The sequence below is a fragment of the Anomalospiza imberbis genome, chromosome 8, assembly GCF_031753505.1.
Source record: "Anomalospiza imberbis isolate Cuckoo-Finch-1a 21T00152 chromosome 8, ASM3175350v1, whole genome shotgun sequence".
Taxonomy (NCBI): domain Eukaryota; kingdom Metazoa; phylum Chordata; class Aves; order Passeriformes; family Viduidae; genus Anomalospiza; species Anomalospiza imberbis.
This window is the reverse complement of record NC_089688.1, coordinates 5,686,612-5,706,567: the sequence shown is the minus strand read 5'-3', so window position 1 is coordinate 5,706,567 and position 19,956 is coordinate 5,686,612. Positions and strand designations below refer to the sequence as shown.

General features: G+C 43.6%; 1 protein-coding gene and 1 long non-coding RNA gene across 7 annotated transcripts in view; one reads left to right on the top strand and one right to left on the bottom strand.

Annotated features, from left to right (window-relative positions):
- LOC137477836 (uncharacterized) overlaps positions 1-11,642 on the bottom strand; it is a 73,956-nt gene extending 62,314 nt beyond the window's left edge. The window contains exon 1 of one of the 4 annotated variants that reach the window (XR_011001206.1): positions 10,994-11,642. This is a non-coding gene — a long non-coding RNA (uncharacterized lncRNA). Of the gene's footprint in view, positions 1-1,021; positions 1,707-2,029; positions 2,551-10,993 lie in introns of those variants that run through there. The other 3 variants (XR_011001208.1, XR_011001207.1, XR_011001209.1) reach the window with 3 other exon arrangements.
- NRBF2 (nuclear receptor binding factor 2) lies at positions 3,516-18,166 on the top strand. 3 transcript variants are annotated; one of them, XM_068197077.1, is made up of 4 exons: positions 3,516-3,678; positions 14,028-14,112; positions 15,514-15,554; positions 16,627-18,166. In XM_068197077.1, exons 1-4 carry the CDS (start codon positions 3,625-3,627, stop codon positions 17,341-17,343), a joined length of 897 nt encoding a protein of 298 aa, XP_068053178.1. In that variant the 5' UTR covers positions 3,516-3,624; the 3' UTR covers positions 17,344-18,166. The 3 variants fall into 3 exon arrangements, with proteins under 3 accessions (XP_068053178.1, XP_068053179.1, XP_068053181.1); XM_068197078.1 differs by lacking the exon at positions 3,516-3,678 and adding an exon at positions 11,643-11,673; XM_068197080.1 differs by lacking the exons at positions 3,516-3,678; positions 15,514-15,554 and adding an exon at positions 12,974-13,133.
- The last annotated feature ends 1,790 nt before the right edge of the window (positions 18,167-19,956 follow it).

The following is a 19,956-nucleotide window of genomic DNA, read 5'->3' as shown; positions in this document are numbered from 1 at the left end:
CAATTACCTGTCACAAGTCAGATATTTTATACAAAATTAAAAATTATACACAAACAGATCAGGAATACAGTTTGAATAAATAAATTAATTAAAATCTCCAGTTCCATCACAATAGATGAAAAAAAGGTAGTAAAGGTGCTAGAAATAACAGCTTGACAGTATGCAATTTAACTGCCAGGGTATTGAAAATCTCATCCTACATAGTATTTAACAAGATCATCAACATCTGCCTCTGGATTAATGCAGTATGGAAAAGGATAATCAGCTAGCCAAGCATAAGATCTGACGTTTAGATGCAAGAAAATCAGTAAATTGTGATACGTTAAATTCAGCATAACTTCATTAACAACTGAGAAACCAAATTTTGTGTTCAAATGTAAAGACCTTTGGCAAACTTTTTCCTTTGTAGCACTACCAGAAGAGAGAAGAAAAGGCCAGTCTGCAGAGGGCTAAGGATTAGAGAAGGGCTTGTCACTGTGAAGAGGTACAGTGACCAAGAGGGATGGTCAAAATGGGTACCATACTGCCACAGATAACAGCTAAATATTACTTTTTCATGAGAGTGTGTCCATGAGCTAAAAGGAAGGGAAACACAATGGTTCAGTACAATGAAACAATTCAATTTTATGTCTTGTGTCGGAGTGTAAGCGCTGACAGTGAAGTACCAACTACCCTTTCCCCCTCGCCCAGGCCAACCTACACCTGTAACAACTGATACAGGACAACTTCACTTATCTCCTAATCAATAGGCTCTAGATCAAAACCCCTCTGGACTACGCGGGATCTGACTTGCTGAAACAAAGTGATAAATAAAGTCTTGCAAATGAAAATGGGAACTAGCAAGGTGTCTTTGGGAAGCTCCTTGCCAGAAGAGACTATCTTGTCTAACCACATGTGTTAGAAGGAAAACCCCCCCAGCACTCCCATGTTGCAGAGCTAGTCCCTACAGCACAGGCATAGTTGAGAGCTATGGCATCTCAGGCCATGTGGGCTCCCTCACAGACCCACAGACGCCACTCACGTCTGAGGATTGCAGCTACAAAGGGCACAAAGGGAACTCTGGATTTTCTTTGCTTGCTGCTAATTAGCTTTTTCACTATTCTTCTGCATGTCTCAGCTTCAGTCCTACCTTCTTTTATCTCTCCCCATTTTTTCTTGCCTTCTTTCCCCTTTCAGACTATTATATGAACTCATGCCACCCTTTGTTCCGCCTGACAAAGTTGCGCACAATCCCTCTATCACACTTTTCTTATCTGGTCTTCACAAAGCATAAAGTTGTGAGTACCATGTTCCATGCCCTGCTTCACTGGTCCCTTTCAAGGCAGTGTATTTTGAATAATTACTCACAGAATCCTTTAGGCTGGAAAAGATCAAGTCCAACCATTAACCTAAAACTGCCAGGTCCACCACTAAACCCTAAGTACCACATCTACAAGTTTTATGAATGCTTCCAGGGACTGCTATTCCATCAGTGCCCTGGGCAGCTTGTACCAAATGCCTGACAACCCTTCCAGTGAATAAAGTTTTCTTATATATCAAATCTAAACCTCCCTGGGTGCAATTTGAGGCCATTTCCTCTTGTTCTATCACTTGTTACTTAGGAGAATTGACACTACTGTGCTGTTAGCACATACATGGTGATATGGCAATTTTAGTACCACTGCCATTGTCACCTGTTGCCATGCACTCCAATTGCTGCAATGAAAAGCCAAGAGGAGCCCTTGCACTTTTACTGCTTCATGACTCTGCTGGGGGAACTTTTCCCCACTCACTCCTCATTACAACCCTTGGTGTCTGTCCCTTAAGCCTCTGCCTAGAACTTATGAAGTGTATTTTGAGCTTCCATGGGATAGAAGCATTTAGTAGCATAGCCTTTTTTGTTACCTCACATTTTGCTCTATTCCCCTCAATAAGCATTCTCTGGAAGAGAGAGCTATAATTGTAACTTGAAGTCAGAGAAAAATAGTGAGGCTATAGCCAAAAGTTTAGCAATATAGTTCTCTTTTTAAAGTATTTCAATTAAACTCACCCGGTGCTGGTCTTCATGCTAGTTTTAAAGGTTCTGTGTGGCAGTGACTGGGTGCAGAGCTTTAGAGGTCTCAGATTGACAGCATAGCAGCTAGCTTCTGGTGTCCACGTACAGCTACGCACAAATTTTACATGCCAGTTCCAGCCTTATATTGGCTTACAGACATTATTTTGAATTATATCCTCCTGGTATTTATTAAAGACCTGGGAATGCTGACCTGATACTGCCCAGAATATGATACCACTCAAACACAACTATTTCTTAGTCTTTGAGAGCCACGTCACTTATTCCCAGGCAAGGTTTTGACCAGACATTCATATTTTCCATGCATGTTTCTATACATCCTCTCCATGCTGCACTGTAAAAGGCACTTATTTAACTGGTGTTGCACTAAGAACCTCTATGGGCCATGCTGGGGGCACTTTTCTCCACAGACACCCCTTCACCCCAGCAAGCTCATTATCAGTATTCCATGCAGGAGGGTGGTGCAAGACATTAAGTAATAATACCAATAATGAAGGCACTTAATAATGGACCCAGTATCATATCTTAGGGTATGTCACTAGTCAGTGGACAATAGTGGAACTCAACCACGGTTCGTAACGAAAGCAAGCCCTCTGAGCCTGGCAGCTCGGCCAGTTTTCAGTCCATCTCTGTGTATGGTTATCTAGATCATACCTCATCACTTCCTATACACTGATGTTGCAGGGGATTGTCAAAAACCATACTAAAGTTGAGATAGACATGCATATCCACAAACTTGGATTAGAAATCTCTCTGTAAGACTAATCATCCTTACAGAACAACCATTAGTGCTGAAATACTTTAAATCGAGATCATCAGCAGCAATGCCCAAGGAGTGGCTGAGGCCGCTTGGTTTGTTTAGCCTGGAGGAGACTGAGGGGAGCCCTCATTGCAATCTGCAGAATCCTTATGAGAGGAAACGGAAGAGCAGGCATTCTTCTCTTCACTCTTATGAGCGCTGACAGGACTCGAGAAAACAGCATCCAGCTGAGTCAGGGCAGGTTGAGGTTGGATGTCAGGAAAAGGTTCTTTACCCAGGGGGTGGTCGGGCACTGGAACAGCTCCCCAGGGCAGTGCTCACAGCCCCAAGGCTGGCAGCGCTCGAGGAGCATTTGGACAACGCTCTGGGGCACATGGTGCGCAGGGCCGGGAATTGGACTCCATGGTGCTTGTGGATCCCTTCCAACCCAGCCTATCCTACGATTCTAAGATTTTCTTTTCTTTTTTTCTTCGCCATTTTAGGGCTTAACTGCTCCGAGGAGCAAGGAACGTGACGCGTCCCTTTATCTTTCTTCCCGCCGGCTGACGGGCACACCCTCATGGGAAGGGTGAACGAATCCCTCTCCCTTCCCCGTTTCCCCTCACATTTCCCACAGACGCCTCCTCCTGCCCTCGGGGCGGGAGGCGCGCGCGGCGCCCGTTGCCCCGGCGACGCGGCGCCCAAGTCTCGCGAGGCGGCGCGCCGCTCTCGCGGGCAGGGCGGAAGCGGCCGCCGTGTTTACAGCCCGCGCCGGGGCCGGGGCCGGGACGCGCCGGGCCGGGCCGGGGGCACCGGCGAGCGCCCCTCGCCCATGTGCCCGCAGCCCCCGCCGCCCATGGAAGTGATGGAGGGGCCCCTCAACCTGGTGAGCGCGGGAAGTGGAGGGGAAGGTGGGGGTGCGTCGGGTCGGCCGGTGCCGCCGCTCAGCCAGCGGGGAGAGGGTGACACCCCTCGGCTCCTACCCCCCGGTAACCAGGCGGAGAGGCGCGACCTGAACAGAAAAAGGGGCTCCTGCCGCCCTTCTTTCCCCCCACGCACCTGTTCAGGTCTCGTGTCAGGCCCTGCCCGGACGGGAGCGGGGCCCAGCGGCCGTCCCGGGCCGGAGGCGGTTCTGGGGAGGGAGGGCGTGCGCTCGTCCGCTGCCGCCGGGGACGGCCCTGCTCCGTGCCCCGGGGACGGCCCTGCTCCGTACCGGGGACGGCCCTGCTCCGTGCCCCGGGGACGGCCCTGCTCCGTGCCCCGGGGACGGCCCTGCTCCGTGCCGGGGACGGCGCTGCTCCCTGTGCAGGGGACGGCCCTGCTCCGTGCCCCGGGGACGGCGCTGCTCCCTGCCCCGGGGACGGCCCTGCTCCGTGCCCCGGGGGCGGCCCTGCTCCCTGCCCCGGGGGCGGCCCTGCTCCCTGCCCCGGGGGCGGCCCTGCTCCCTGCCCCGGGGGCGGCCCTGCTCCCTGCCCCGGGGAGCGCGGCGAGAGGGGCAGCGCCCGGGGGCGGTGTCGTGGCGTGTTTAGATTGCAGGGGTCTGTGGGGACATCGCGTTGCAAAAGCGAGGGACAACAGTTCAGGAAGGAAGCGTCTAGAGGAAACGTTTAGATGACACAGGCCACATCCATGAGAGTTTCAAGAGTTCTAGAAGCTTGTCAGGGCCTAGTACTGGCTAAGTGCTTCCTTTAATTGCGGAAGGTGAAATGCTTTAAAACCTTAAATCAGTAATTGTTCTGCTTAAAGTAAATTTCTAAGGAACCTGAACTGAAACAGACAGTCTAAAAAATGCTTCTTCACAAAAGCTAATCAGATGTTAAACGGTCTAAATTGGCAGGTCTCTGTCCCATAGACAAGATTCAGGTCAAGAAGAGTTAATTCTCTGCTGCCTTGTGGGTTTTACCAAGGCTGTATCTTGGCTATGTGGTGATACACAGAGCATGCCCTTGGAAAACAAGTTTTGGTCCAGCAGTCCAGTTAGCCAGAGGCAGCGCACTGAGAACACAGCTGTATTGCTTCCAGGAATGAGTTTGAGCCAGGAATTGTTTAGACATTGCCATGCAAACCTCAGAGACTTGTTTCAGTTTAGGTTTTAATCAAAGCTTATTTATGCCAGGATGGTGTCAGCCCTGACAAGTCATCGCCTACAGAGCCAATCAGGTATTTCTAGGTTGCTCTCCCTAGTTTCAGAAAGACTCATACAACTGTCACTGCAGACCACCTATGGAATTAGGGCTGACATTGTACTAGGAAGACGGTCTATTTACATCTGTAGGTATCTAAATAGATATGGGTATGTCAGCATCATCCTGTCTCACTTCTTACTCTGTCTACCGAAAGACTAATTGAAATAAGGAACAGCAGGAAATAGGAAAGCTCTTGTAACCTGTTGATATCACGGGGTAAAGTCAGGCAAACTTAAAGCATAGTAAAACAGGAGGGCTAAACTATATGTATCTCACAGACATTGTAAAAACCTTTTTAAAAAGCAGATCTAGCACATAAGATTCTAAAGAGAAAATTATAATTGTTTATTCACTAGTAAATGTCTGAAAGTAGCAACTTTTTTGGCAATATCACCAGTCAGTAATATTTCTTACTGAGGCCATTTAGAGATTGTAGGAGTGACAAAAGCTTGGTTTATGACCTTGCAACCACAATAGAAGTGTACAGTCTAGCCTGTCTAGCTCCAGGCTGACAATAAGGTCAAGACACTTCTGTGTAATGGATGATACAGGAAAAAGAGTTGCTTTACATGCTTTCATACACAAAATTATGAATTTGCCTGTGTATATGTTTCTGCTGCCAGAGTGTCTTGAAATACAAAAACTTTTCTTGAAGCTGCGGTGCAGTATAGTCATGGATCATCATATACAGGAGAGTGCCACATCCATTGAGGCTGGGTCAGCAGCATGGAAACTCCTCATGATAAGAGGGCTGAATGGGTACAGTACCATGGTTAGAACATGCCTGCGTTTTTACAAGGACACAAACAGGAAGGAGTAACTACAATTCTGCAAAGCTCTTCTGTTCATAGCCCTTCTCTGCTGTGGAGCTTCAGATTGACAACATCATTCAGGGAAGGTGCCAACCTCCAAAATAAGAATGTTCATTCAAGTTTTTGATACTATCTAGTGTTACCTATTGCACTCTTTTCCCATAAATTTCTTCTCTTACCTAACTCTAGTTCCAGTGAATTGGAAAAGCACAACTTTTTCCAAATGTGCCAATGAGGAAAATAAAGCTACCAAAAGAAAAGGAAAACCAATCAAAGCTACCAAATCACCCAACACCTAAACTACAAAGTGATTTTGGGTACAGTAATCATTAGTCTTATTTAACTGCTATCAGTGGTTTAAATACAAGATATTTTCCCTCTTCCAATACATCATGCCTTGACAATTTTTACAAAACTGATTTTTCATCAGTTCAGGCTATTCATTAGAATTTACCACAGTACTTGAATCCTGCTTTGTCTTGTAAAATTTGTTCATTAATAGTGGATCATCTAGTCTTAGTTACTGGAAAGCATGGATACTGTCCTGATTTTCCTGGCCACAAAAAACCCCAAACAAACACAACAACAACAAACAATAACAACAACCAAACAAACAAAAAAATCACACCCCACCCCTTACACTTTAATGCCATATCTTATATTCTTCTGGCTTCAATTATGCTCTTTTCCTGAAACTTCTGAAAGATACATTTCCCTAAAATAATATTTTATCTTTATGGAACTGAGTCTTCTTCAGCCTCACATGAAACATTTTTAGGTTATGCCGTGGAACTTTAAACCAGCGTGAAGTAAGTGGGGTCCCTGCACCAGCAGGCAGCCATACAGCAGGTACCTAGCCCAGCTGTTTACTTATTTCACACAAAACATCTCAACAGTCTTTTTACAAATTAAAACCTACACTGTAAAAGCATAAAGAGAAGTCTTCTATGAACACTGCATGTATTTACAGAGCATCTTGAGGGCTTCTCTGTGCTGCTTGCTGTAGGGGCACTTCCTACTGCCACCTGATTTAGGCAAAGAATTTTGCTCTCACATCCAGCCATAATTTTACCCTTAGGTGTAGGAGCAAAAGTTGCAAGTTAAGAAGCACAATTACACACTGCTGACAGAAGCTTGGAAGTAACACAGTAAAAGTGAGGCAAATAGTGTTAACCTCAGGAAGAGACTAGAAATTGCTCCATAAACAGAGTTTGACACCCAGGACTTCATAATTCTTCAAATTCTACTTTCACAGCTCAGTGTTGTCCTGTAGCTGAGGAGCCATGCCACCTCTACCTTGTATTCTTCTTACAAGGTAGTAGTATTTGTATGGTTTATAATAAAATACAGTCCAAAATCTGATTGATATCTATCACCTCTTAAGTTTCCTGAAGCATAAAGGACTCAGCTTGAAGAGCTGCTGTTTTAATGAAAACCAGAAAGCACAGACCAATAGCTGGAGTGAGAATAGCACAAAGTGTGTATTCCAAGAATCTCTTATAATGAAAGCTTTTAATATTAATGCTGCTAGCCATCAGTAGCAGCCATTCCAGTGCAAGCCAATCAATGGTTTACTTTAATGAATTATTTCAAAGTGAAGTAATACTACATCCACACAAAGGTAAAGTAACAAGCAGAATAAATATGCAATATGGGAGTGTAGAAGGAGAAAATAGAAAACATCTACAGAAGTTCACTAGAGACCAGAGAATTTAAACCACACATGTTAATGTGTTTGAGACTTAATAGCAGCCTGCACTTCTGTCATTTTCATTGGAAAACCAGGAATATTATGTTAATCTACAGAAACATCCATGGAACCCTATTTGTTTTCTTTTTTTTTTCAGTCTTAACCTGACAGCTGCTATACTTAGTCTTACAGTGTAAAATGAAACCAAAAAAAGGCAGATGCACTTCAATTCTGAAGTCCAGTTACAGAGAGCAAGCCTGTAAGGTAACAAACGGGGAAGTATCACTAGATTGACATGCTTAACACAAAGTCTGTTTTATCACAGTGGTGGAAGAACCAAAAGGTGTGAATCCACAGAGGCAGCAGCATATCTGAGCAAAGTGGCTGGAGGTGCATCAGATACTCAGCTGAACAGCCAGATCTGTAATAGCCACCTTGGAAAAGCTGGACAAAGTTGTGTGCAGGCATGTAACTGCTGTAAGAGCACAACACAAAACTGTTCCTTGTGGCACATGAAACAACTTGCAGCAGCTCCCAGTCAAGAACATAATTAGCTAAGCAATGGGTGGCTGACAGGTGTTATTTCCTCACTGTACCTGTGCTGTTTGGGTACCTACCAGCAGTGCCTTTCTGCTGTGTCACACTGGCATTACACGCCTGTCATCAAGCCACAGAGTTCAGCTCTGAGTAAGCACGACCAGCAGTTTAAGGACCCGAATGAAGCCATCTCAGAGAAGCTTGGTGAGACAGACTGAAGGCACGGCTGAAGCCTTTCTGCCCCAGTTGTTTTGAAATTGTTGCTCTTGGAAGCTTGTTTACTGGACAGTTGTTTGTAATGGTTCAGATGCTCTTATTGAGAGGTAGCTCCGTTGCTGTAACAGCTTGAGCCTTGTGGTTTAGGGCTACATACAGAAGCCCAGACTGGTTTTGTTTATCGGGGCAGTGGAACGGTTCTCACTTATCTTGTAACCTTGAGTTAGCAAGACTTGTGTAGTACCAGCTGTGACACATTATATATGAGGACAAGAAGAACATAGCCAAAGCAGCTGAGAACTGTAGGCACACGAAATGCCCTGGGGAGGTGGTGGAGTCACTGTCCCTGGATAAGGAAAGACCAGACATGACATTCAGTGCTGTGGTCTAGTTGACACAGTGGTGTTCAGTCACAGGCTGAACTCAATCTCACCGTCTTTTCCAACCTAATTCATTCTGTGAGTCTGAAAATGGCTCTGAAAAACAAGTAGAAGCATTTAATGCTTTTATCATACTGAATGGGTGAAAGGGAATCGAATGAGGTTCATTTGACTATGCAGTAGGTAAAAGGATACCACACCTTAATGAACGTAAAGGGAGAGGGCTTAATCAGGGAAAGGGCTGCAGCTCTGCCTTTGAAGACTCCACCTAACCAGAGCAGTATGAATGCAAGCTGGGTTCATTCCAGATCTTCTAATTGCATTTGCATGGTGAGGAACTCAGAATAACCATTTTATCTGAAACTTGGAATAGGTTGGGAACACATGCATAGTCAATTAGAGCTATTCAGTCAATTAATGAGGGTTGCCTGAACAACTGCCTGCTTGTCTGCCCATATATTTAAAGTCTAATACTATTGCTTACATGGAAGGTGAACTTTAACATCTTTACAATTCAATACAAAGTGAGTGAAGGGTCTGTATTTTCAACATTAACATTCTCATGATAGTGTCACATACTTGTTTTGCTCTATAGGAACACTAAACTATAATTTACACAGTTGAGTCATTGGTCTGTCAACCTTGCTAAATACAGGCTTTCAAAAACAGAAAATTGAGCTAACACATGACTAGTGGTCTTGGTTGGACATCCACAATGGGTTCTGCAATTTTTTGTTGATCTTTAGTCATCTTTCTCTACGCAATACAAGTATTTAAAAATGGGGGCTTTCTTCTTTTGGTAAAGCTACAGCATTACCATTTCTTTAGTTTTACTGCAAATATAATCTCATTTTTTAGCTTCAGTTACAGTACAACTCCTTATTATTTTTACTTTTAGTGCAACTGCCAGTAAATATGCCATTTTGCATAGTCACCCTGATCAAGGTTGCACTTTTTTAAATAAATGAATGGCCATAGTTTATTCTTGGACCTCTCAGATCAAGTTTTGAACTTGTATTCTCTCTTCATTACATTCTTTCACTGCATATGAGGACATACATGTTCAAATCTTTCAAAATTCACTATTTCCTGGTAAGAATGGGTTTGAAAGAGGCCTCTGTAGGTGTAGCCTCTGGCAGAGTGTGTGTGGGGTGGGGAGAGCCATGGTGCACCACCTTGTCCTACCCTTTGTGGCCTGCTGCTGTAAACACCCACATGGAAAACACTTAGCACTCTTCTGGATAACAGAGAGGCAATGCAGTGTACACTTTGACTGTTCAAAATAGAAATCAGACTTATATCCTAAAGGAAGCAACTCCTAAAGTAGATCCCTCATCTCTTAAAAAAAACCCTTCCCCCTTGTTTTCAGCAATGGAGAGCACAGGTGTTAATCTTTTCTGGCAAGAATAACTGATATGCATAGTCCATAACATAAAATAGATGATAGCAGCATCAAACAGTGGTTTCACTTAAAGCATTTACAAACAGAAACTTCTCTGCAATTAAACTTTCATCAGGCCCCATCATTCTAGCAGCTGGGTTTTTCCTGCCTGTGTCATTTTAAGCAAAGTGCTGTAATCTGTGCTCCATAATCCCATTAAAATAGATCATTTTCTCCTGAGTCCTTTGTAACATACTAGGAAGGCTGTAAGCTTAACACCTTGTGCAAGGCTTTGTCCAGTGAACAGCTGTTCCCATTAGCGGAACAGGGAAAAACAAAACATACCTGTCTCAGCTGCAGGAGCACTGTTGCACATGGCTGCTCTTAGGAGAGGGTGGTAGGCCTACACTACTTGAAAATGTGTACTGCATCTGCCCTTTTTTAAAACATTATTTTTATACTGTTGAATCAAACAGGGTTTTTTCCTGTTATTCTCCTTTCCACAATAGCTAGCCATCAGCTAGAATTGTGTGAGAAGAGTAGCAGCTTTCCCTCCTTATCCCCACAACCTAAGCCAGGATCATTCTGTGGTAGTCCTTTAAACTGTAAGATTATGCTGTGATTAGAAAGAAAACATTGTTATTTTTTCCTTTGAGGAAACAGCAATAGATCTGGCAAGTGGGCCTCATGGCTTCATTTCTCACAGCCTGCAGCCACATCATTATCTAGCCTATAGTGGGAAAAAAATCACAAATAAGTGGAATGTTATATTTTGGTTAAAGCTATAAGTAAAGAGGACACTCTCATTGCTGTTCTAGAGGATTGTTTGATTGGGCTTTATTCTGCTGTTCAGAGATTACATAGGCAGTGATTTGGGCTAGTTGAGTGGAAAGATCAAATAAGAACACTTCCCTAGAATATCAGTACAAACTTCCTAAAGCAAGCATCATCCCTCAGCATCTCAACTATATTTATAAAGAGTGTGGAAAAATGTCTCACCTTCTGCAGTTAGTCCAGAGTGCTGCAAGTCACACAGTAAGGCTACCCAGCTCCCTTAAGAGCCAATTATAGTAGGGCAAGGTGAGGAAGCTTTTTAGCTTGGCCATCCTTCACTCACACCTGCTTCCTTTTACAAGAGTCAAGTTGTTACACCTGTCCATTTGCCTACTGGGAATTCCTGCTCATCAGGATTGGGAGGGACATCTGAAAGTAGTTGTCAACCTGCTTCCCCTTTTCAGTTCTAGAGCTTCTTAATAAATTATAATTATTCTACACCCCATCCTACATTAATTTCCAGCACTGCAAGTGGAAGAGGAAAGAGAAATCAGATCTCTAAACCTACCACAGCCAAGCAGCAGGTGTTTCTGTAATCACAGCAGCAAGACCAAAGTCAAAGCAATCCTGCTTGAATCTGCTGGGAACCAGCCTTGAAGCTCCAGAGCTGTTATGTAAATACCTTCCTCTATCATGACATCAGACCAGGGATAAACTTGAGAGTAATCTTCTCTTTATGACAGAGGACCAGTTCTTCCATTGCCAATTTTATAATGGGATACAGGCCAGGTTGAGTTCAAAATAGATGTGCTAACAGTGGTTGGAAGCTGCATGACTGAGGGTAACTGAGCACTAAGAATAAACCATCAGAGTAGACAAGATGTAGAAGCTCATCCATGATAATGGCTAGTAAGCATCCAGATACTTCTGTTGTATTCATCACTTGCTGCTAGGAAAAAGCACCACTAATTTCTTCAAATTGCTTATTGATAAATAAGCTGCCATGAAAGTGGCAAAAATTCCTTGGTCTTTCCATAATCAACTAATTGGAACAAACATGGGTTAGAATAAACAAGCGGGTATTTTCTTGTCAACCTGTCAGGAAAAGACAGGAAAATAGGAATTCCTTGCCCATGACTGACTGCAAAACAGCTAGTTTTTCCACGCAGGGCTGTGCTTAAAACTGATGGTTTTTTTCGGGTGTGGCTCCTGTTGTTTCCGTTGGGAATTCTGTTGCATCAGAGTAAGATGGCCTGACATGTATATTTTGATATAAGAGCAAGAAAGGCATTGTGACCTTGTCATCAGAGGATCCTAGGTTTTGTTTTTGCCAGCATCTATGGACTATTGTTTTCCTAATTTTATTCACAGTTCAGCCCAACTTCTTCAGACTCTCTTCAGTTTCACTGGAAGTTAATTGAGAATGGAAATAATTTAATTGCTCAGTCAAATAAGAACTGAATGTCCTGAGATGTTCTGCATGTGCTTAAGTGATCTGAGTAAGATCACACTCCAGCAGTTTAAAACATACATGAATAATGTTTGAAAACAATGGGACTCAAATTCTTATATGTAAAAACTAGTAAATGGAGCTTGTCCTCTGACTTGTTGAATTGCTGTCTTAGCTCTTTGGTTTCTGGCTATTCTATTTCCTCTTTCCCTGTTTTTTTTAGACCTGCCCATGCAGTTTGCAGAAGCAGCTGTATCAATACTAATTTACTGAAAAATTGTTTTGCAAAGAGCTAGCTCAGGTGTTTTTATATCCATGACATAGCTAATTTGTAATGGGACAAGCTGCCAGGAATAACCAAGGAGATGGCTCTATCTGTGCCGATACTGTTTGTTCATGTCAAAGGGAAATAAGTTTATCTTTCTGGCATATGTCGTTTGTAGGAGTCCATAGAAAAAGGCCATAAACAGATGATTTTCCAATAGGAAAACACTTCCTCTTCTGAGATTATTTAACCTCAGGGTAGAAGAAATGGGAAATGCTAACAATGCTCTGAGGATTCAGTGAAGGTGAGGAAGAAGAATGTAACAAAGACTATTTCTTGTGAAGAGTCAAGGAGCTGTGTTTTAGGTTTTTAAGAACACACCATATTAGCATATGAAATCAGTTTTAGGAAAGCCAAATGTCTTCATGGAGTGATGTAACTGCCAGGGATTGCTTAAGAACAGCTGTTGCCCAAACAGATGTTTTCTGTACAAGTCATTCTCTTCTGTGGTGTCAGAGCTGCTAAGATTCTGGTAGAACACTGAACTTACTGTAATACTGTAGGGCATAACTCCACTTGGCAGCCAAAAATGACAAACTGACCTGCATTTTGAGACTTGTACTTTAAATGGATGTTAATATCAGTGTCATGTAAGTATCAGTACCTGATGTCTGTTTACTTCAAGCTCAACATGTAGTAAAGCAGTCCTGAACAGTGTGTGTACCTGACAGTCTCACCAGCTAGTGCTTGTAGCCTTTCACATTACACAGCTTGTCTTGGAGGAAGGGCCATAAAATCCATGTCTTGTAGTAATGACAAAAAAGACTCGCTTTCATGAATGTTGCAGTGCTGGTTATGCAATAGTTTCTCACTAAACATATGCAAATACCTGCATCAAATGTTTGCTTTCAGCAACGACCTAGTCTGTGTTGGTGGTTTACATTAGTGGTTTACAAATACTAGTATAGATTTAATTGTTGTACAGCAACAACGTGACTTTGATACTTTTAACTATGGCTGTGCTGCAACCATTAATTGGTGTAAGCTGCAGACAAAAAAAAAAAAGGCAAGTTATTCACCCAAGAGGCAAAATGTCTTGGGTATGGGGCAGCAGAAAATGTCAAATCAGCTGTAAGGTGTAACATACTTCAAATATACTGCATTCTTCCAGATAGATTGATCCAAAATACTTACAACTTCTCATAACTTCCTTTGCCCTAATGTTCTTTTTACATGACTATGGTAAGTGCCTGCTTAGAAAGGGGAACATGTGCTTTCTGAGGAACAGCTTCAAAAGTATTTTGTTGTCTACACACCAGTTTTGCTGCATTAACAAACTTCAGTTTTTACCAGTTCAGACTCTTCTAAGGTAGTATTAAAGAAGTCCAATTACAAAGCTTGGAAGGGAGTGAAGATCTGAGCCTAAAAGCCTGACAATTGGAATCAGTACAGGTTTTTCAGATGTATTGGTTACTTTAAAGACAGGTATAACCATTTGTCCATTTACCCTCATTTATGTCGTGTTCTTTTTTTTTAATTTTAAGGCTCACCAGCAAAGCAGAAAAGCAGACCGCTTGTTGGCAGCAGGGAAATATGAAGAAGCAATTTCTTGTCACAAAAAAGCTGCTGGTGAGTAGCTTATTTCTCACATTTCAGCTCTTAAAATCAGTTTTTAGATTTGCATGCACCAAGCCTGTCTTGAGTTCAAGAAGTGTTAGGACAATGTTCTTGGGCACCTGGGATTCTTGGGGTGTCCTGTACAGAGCCAGGAGTTGGCCTTGATGGTCCTGCTGGGTCCCTTCCAACTCAGCAGATTCTATGATTCTGTGTAAGTAGAATGTCTAGTTACTTGCAAAATTTTTATTTTTAAAATGTTTGTTTTTCAGTCCAGATCAAGAATCCTTTTGAAAACATTTTTTCTCATATGAGCAGCTAAAGTCAGACATTTCCAAAATTGTTTAGACTGGGGGTGGTTATCACTGTGAAGGCAGTTCTTGACTGAAGATGAAGCCAACACCTTGTGGTATGCACAGACTGAAGTTGTGTACCTGCTCTAAGCCAGTCTCACTTTATACTTTGCATTTTCTTTACTGCTTTCCTAGGCGAGGTCACAGTGCTTTCTCTGTTGGTAAAGGACAGATGTTTGCTTACAAACCTTCCCTTTCCTAATGTCTGCATCAAGGCAGCCAAGAACAGGTGATGAGCTCCCCAGAACTCGAGCAAAACAGCAGCTTGCATTACAGACCTCACCACTGCAGGGACAGCCTCTTCTCCGTGAGATCTTGTGCATTTACCTGTCCATTTAAATAGTCCTGCTTAATTTTTTGTGTTGGAGTCCCTCAGCTCTCTGACAGTGTGCAGCTACTTGGCAGAAGAAGAAAGGAGGTCTTAACTGGTGCAACAAGTAGGACATTTTCAGTGACAGGGCTTGTGTGAAGACAAAGTAAGTGGCTGCTCTGAACATGGTAACCTAGATACCAGGCGTTCTGGCTCTATTCATAAATACTAGAAAACCCCATAAAGTGAGAAACAAATAGTTTCTTTGGTATTTATGAATTCTCAGAGTGATGAGAGATTGCACTTATTCTAAAATGCATACTTTTTGTTTTCTTTCGCTTCACGTACCAAGATAAAACCCAAAAATACACTGAATGTTTCTTGCTTTTGTCTTGCATCATTCCAAATTCAGTTGAGAATTTCTCATACATTGTCATTTTCAGCACTAGTAAGATATGCTCGAAGTTTTTCTGGAAATCGCTGCTGCTCTAAAAACAAACTGGAGTGACCCAAGCCAACAGGATACCATGGGAAGGGTGTAGTGTGTATTACAAGGTTTTACACTCGTTTTCTCAGACTTCTGAAAAACAGCAGGTGTTTCCAGCCACTGTAACTTGGTAAATACTTTCCCTCTAGACTGCTGCCTTTATGTGGGGATTGAGCACACAGGTCTGAAGGCCTTCCTTAGCTTTCCTGGAAGCGTTCAGGTTTCTCAGCCGTGCCATAAGTGCTGATGGATGTTCTGTCCCACAGGGTACCTTACAGATGCGATGAAGCTGACCCAGTCGGAGCAGGTGAGACCAGAGCGCGGCAGATGCCAGAACCAGCCACAGCCCCGTGGTGTGCCCGTGGGTCCCATTGTGTCTGATCACACCCCTCCTGGGCATTAGCCTCTGCAAAATTTTCTGAACCCTTGGCAATTGCACCAGGAGTTTCACAAGTGTGCTAATACTGATCTTCCTAGAGAGATTTTCCAAGGACAAGAGAAACCTTAACCCATCCAAGGGGTCTCCAACTTTCTAGTCTGCCAGACATCTTCAAGTAGGTGTAAGAACTAGTGTCATGTTTAACTTTATCTGTGAGGCACTTGGTACTTTGCTGAGATAAAAAGCCAAGCATCTTATCTACAGTGTGTCATTTTGGTTTAATGCATCCTGATTGAAGGATCTCTAGAACAACAGCCCTGACACTCTTTCTTATTCATTGCACAAGTTCATCTGTGAATGTAGTAGGCTGCTCAGCACTTTTGTACCAGCAGGCTTTGACTTTAGCCAGTATTATGAAATCAAATAACCCTTGGGAGATCAGACATCTGTCTTTGCTCCAATGGGTCATTTTTGTAGAAAAATGGTCTTTCACCCAGGTGAGTTAATAACTGCTGTGCCACCTCCTTCATTAAATATGGCTGAATCATTTGGGTCCATAGCTGGCCTTAGAGCAATTTGCTGCTTCATTTTGGGTGTTACTGATACGACTACTCAGATACCATCACAGAAGCATACAAAAAGTTTGCATTGTTTAGCCAGAGTGTGGCCGTGCATGCCGAGTGAATCTCTTCCTTCGTGGTGTTGGTCATAGGTCAGCTAAACTCCGAATGCCTCTGCCCAGAGATATTGTAGCCTGGTCAGTGACTTACTAACAAAAAGACCGGTAGTTATGCTAAATTTGACATATCTGAATCTGTTGCACTCTACAAGCAGAGATCACTTCCTGTTGGACTTAATGTCTGAATAACAAAAGCTCCCCCCCTTGGGCATGTAGTGATGCTGGTATGGAAATAGTTACACACATGTAATTCAATGTTTGTGAATATTTGGGTGGCATTAGGGATCATCATCTAAATTGTTTAATCTTGTTCTTACTCAGGCTCAGCTATCACTGGAATTACAAAGGGATAGTCATATGAAACAGTTACTGCTCATCCAGGAGAGGTGGAAAAGGGCAAAGAGGGAGGAAAAGCTGAAAGCCCAGCAGAGTGCTGACAAGGAAGCAGCCACACATCTTCAGACTTCTTACAAACCATCTGCTGAAGACTCTGATGATCAAAATGTACTGGTTCCTGTTGCTCAGAAATACAGCTCTTCCACAGAGAAACATTCACAGGATATTCGGGGTGTCTTTGACAGGGACCCAGATACACTTTTATTTCTGCTTCAGAAAAAAAAGGAGCCAGTGGAAGCATGTATTGGGAGTAAAGCGCCAAAAGATGACAAAACAATAATAGAAGAGCAGGCAACCAAAATTGCAGATTTGAAGCAGCTCATAGAATCTCTTGTAGCTGAAAACGAGAGATTAAGGAGAGAGAATAAGCAGTTAAAAGCAGAAAGAGCTAGACTCCAAAAATCTCCAGTGGACAAGGAGTTGGATGTAGACACTGACTTTGTCGAGAAGTCAGAGCTGTGGGGTCTGCAGCAGCACTCGGAATCTGCTTCTTCAGCTGCAACTTGGCAGAAGTTTGCAACAACTGCTGGGAAGGCAAAGGACATTCCAATACCCAACCTTCCCCCCCTGGACATCCCGTCTCCTGAACTCCCGCTGCTGGAACTCTCTGACGATATACTGAAAGGACTGATGAATAGTTAAAAACCAGGAAAAGTGCTCAGTGCAGTTACCCAAACTTGAGAAAAGGGAAAGCCACCAGGACAGTGGTGATCTGAGGGCAGAAACATTTACTACAATCCTACTGTTGGAGAAAAGGCATTAAGCAACTTTGTTACTGTGAAATACACATCATATCTGATTTACTTCATGGAAGTTAAAGGTACCATAGTTGGTATAAGATGGTGATCTCTTTAGTCTTTCTCCCAGTGTTTCAAACCAAATGACTGCCTGGAGAATGTTTCAAGTAACACAATCCTTCAGGGTTTTTAAGTATGCTATATGTAATAGTTATCTATAATGCCATAAATGATGGTGCAGAACCTAACTGTTATGGTTGCCAGTTGGCTGCCACTTCATATTGAAAAATGCTTTCTAGCATGAATTTAAACTGTGCATTTCATTATGCATAACTTTGTTAATTCAGATACAGTGCAATTTATACACCTCCTAGATGGATTTATGTGCCACACTCTGTATTCCTGACCATGTTAACCTCAAGTCAGGAGAGGTTTTAATTTCCATTCTATGAAGGAACCAACTTACTCGTTCTGTCGATGTGGGTTTTTTTGGGGGGTTATCTGTTTACATAACTAATCAGGGTGCATTGAATCTAGCTATATTGGTTTCTGTATAAAGTGACATGGTTTAAAATGAAAAATCTATACTTAAGGTAAAATACCCTTTTTGTTTTCAGTGATGCATGAATGGAAGTAATTCTAGCTGGCAGTATTTGATTGAAAAAGAAATTGTTTACAGCTTAACCTGATTCAAAAAGGATAGGAAAATAAAAACCAAGGTGTTTTGACACTGTCTGTTACATCTGTACAAACGTTGCTGATTATAAAGGACAAATTAGTACTTGTACTGAGTGTTAGGATGCACTTACAGCTGAGCTTCCACGTTCATCGTCCAGCAAATTCAAGAAAGCTGGGATGAATTCAGAGGGCCTTGCCCACCTGTGGAGTGACCTGGCTGACAGCCAGGTTCCAGCCCTGCAGAGCACTGGAGCATCAGCAGAGCAGCTCTGTGGATTTGCTGGGGCACAGCCCAGCAGGAGCTGTAGGAACAGTGCTGAGGGTGCTGGGTCTGAGCAGGGCTGTGCACACCCCTGAGGGTGCTGGGTCTGAGCAGGGCTGTGCAGCCTCCTCACACCCATCCCCTCCAGCACGGCTCAGCCCCTGCCCTGGAGCCCAGCTGGGGCTTTCCCAAGGGGTGTTTTAGTGTGTGGTGGAGGCATTAATTACCTGCAGCTGTTACTGATTAGTAACCTCTTCGGTATTGCAACCTATGGCATTTGAAGTTATTCTTATGCTGTAAAAAGGTAAGTTTGCTTTCTAAGAGTGCATTTTTCTTCCAGAATAGACTTGGAAGTGCAGCAAGAACACCTTACTGCTGTGCAGATTCTCCCCTTACCTCTGTATAGCTGGCATCTTCTGTGCTTGAAGGAGCATAGGGACTGGAGGTTAGAAAAAGTCTGGAGAAACAGAGGTAAGACAGGTTCATTAGAGGAGGTGCCTTGTGCTGAATTGTAGCTGGAATCTAATCTTGCTGGGGAAATAAAAAAGTTATTTTTCAGTTGGAGCAGTTTCGCAAATAGCCCTGTCTAGCTGTGATGAGGTGACCTGTTCCAGGTCAGACCCAGCTCACTGCTCCCACCAAAGGGCAAGTCCCAGTCTCTGCTGGCCCCTGCCTGGCTGACTATTCCAGGTAACAAGGCAGAGAGGCATGCTGTTTCTGGGCATGTAAGTAAAGCAAAGAAAATAGCATGTGCTCACAAGATGGAGATAAAATTATTTAAGCACCTACCTCATGCCACTGCTGGGGTGGTGGCTCTGGGTTGTTAACTACAGGACAGACATGTCCGTGGTGTCTGCAAATGGCAGCTAGAGGAGAAGGGAAGCAATTTTTAGGTTTGTTGAAGTCAGAGTTCTTCAGAGGTGGGAGTGTGGGAATTGCAAGCTCCATCTTCTTGATTTTAACACTAAACTGTCCCTTTATGTGTAGCTGCATAAACAACAAAACACCAGATCTGAAAGAAGCTGCTTCTCTGTGGGAAGGATGGCCAAGCAGGGGCAAAACTCCATCCTGCCACTTTTGGAAGGGGCGGTAAGACTTCTCTCTGTCCTGCAAAGCCAATGTTTGTTTGATCTTGCAGTCTGCCTACTCAACATGACTGCTGCTGAATCCCAACTCCAGGCAGTAAGGCAGAGCACGGGCGTGTTCCACTCTCCTGAGTGACACTGAATGTTTTAAAGTAAGAATTCTTCAGTCTGAGTCCAGAGCTAAGCAATTACTCGGTGCATTGGAAGGAAGGTGTGTTGTACCGAGAATACTCACCACTAGAGGACAGGTTTTACAGATTCATAGCAATAAACCTCGGGAAATCCTTCTCCCATTGCTGTCAGCAATTAATTTGTGTCACAACAATTTAGAACAGTTTTAAGTGATTAAATTGAGAGCGGGGTGTGGCCGGGCGCGGTGCTCCAGCCGGTGTCCGGTGTCCGGTGTCCGGCCGGATCCCGCTCTGCTCGCCACGGCCACCGGCCGCCACCTGGTGGGAGCCCGGAGCCCGGCTCGGGCCCTGCCGAGCCGCGG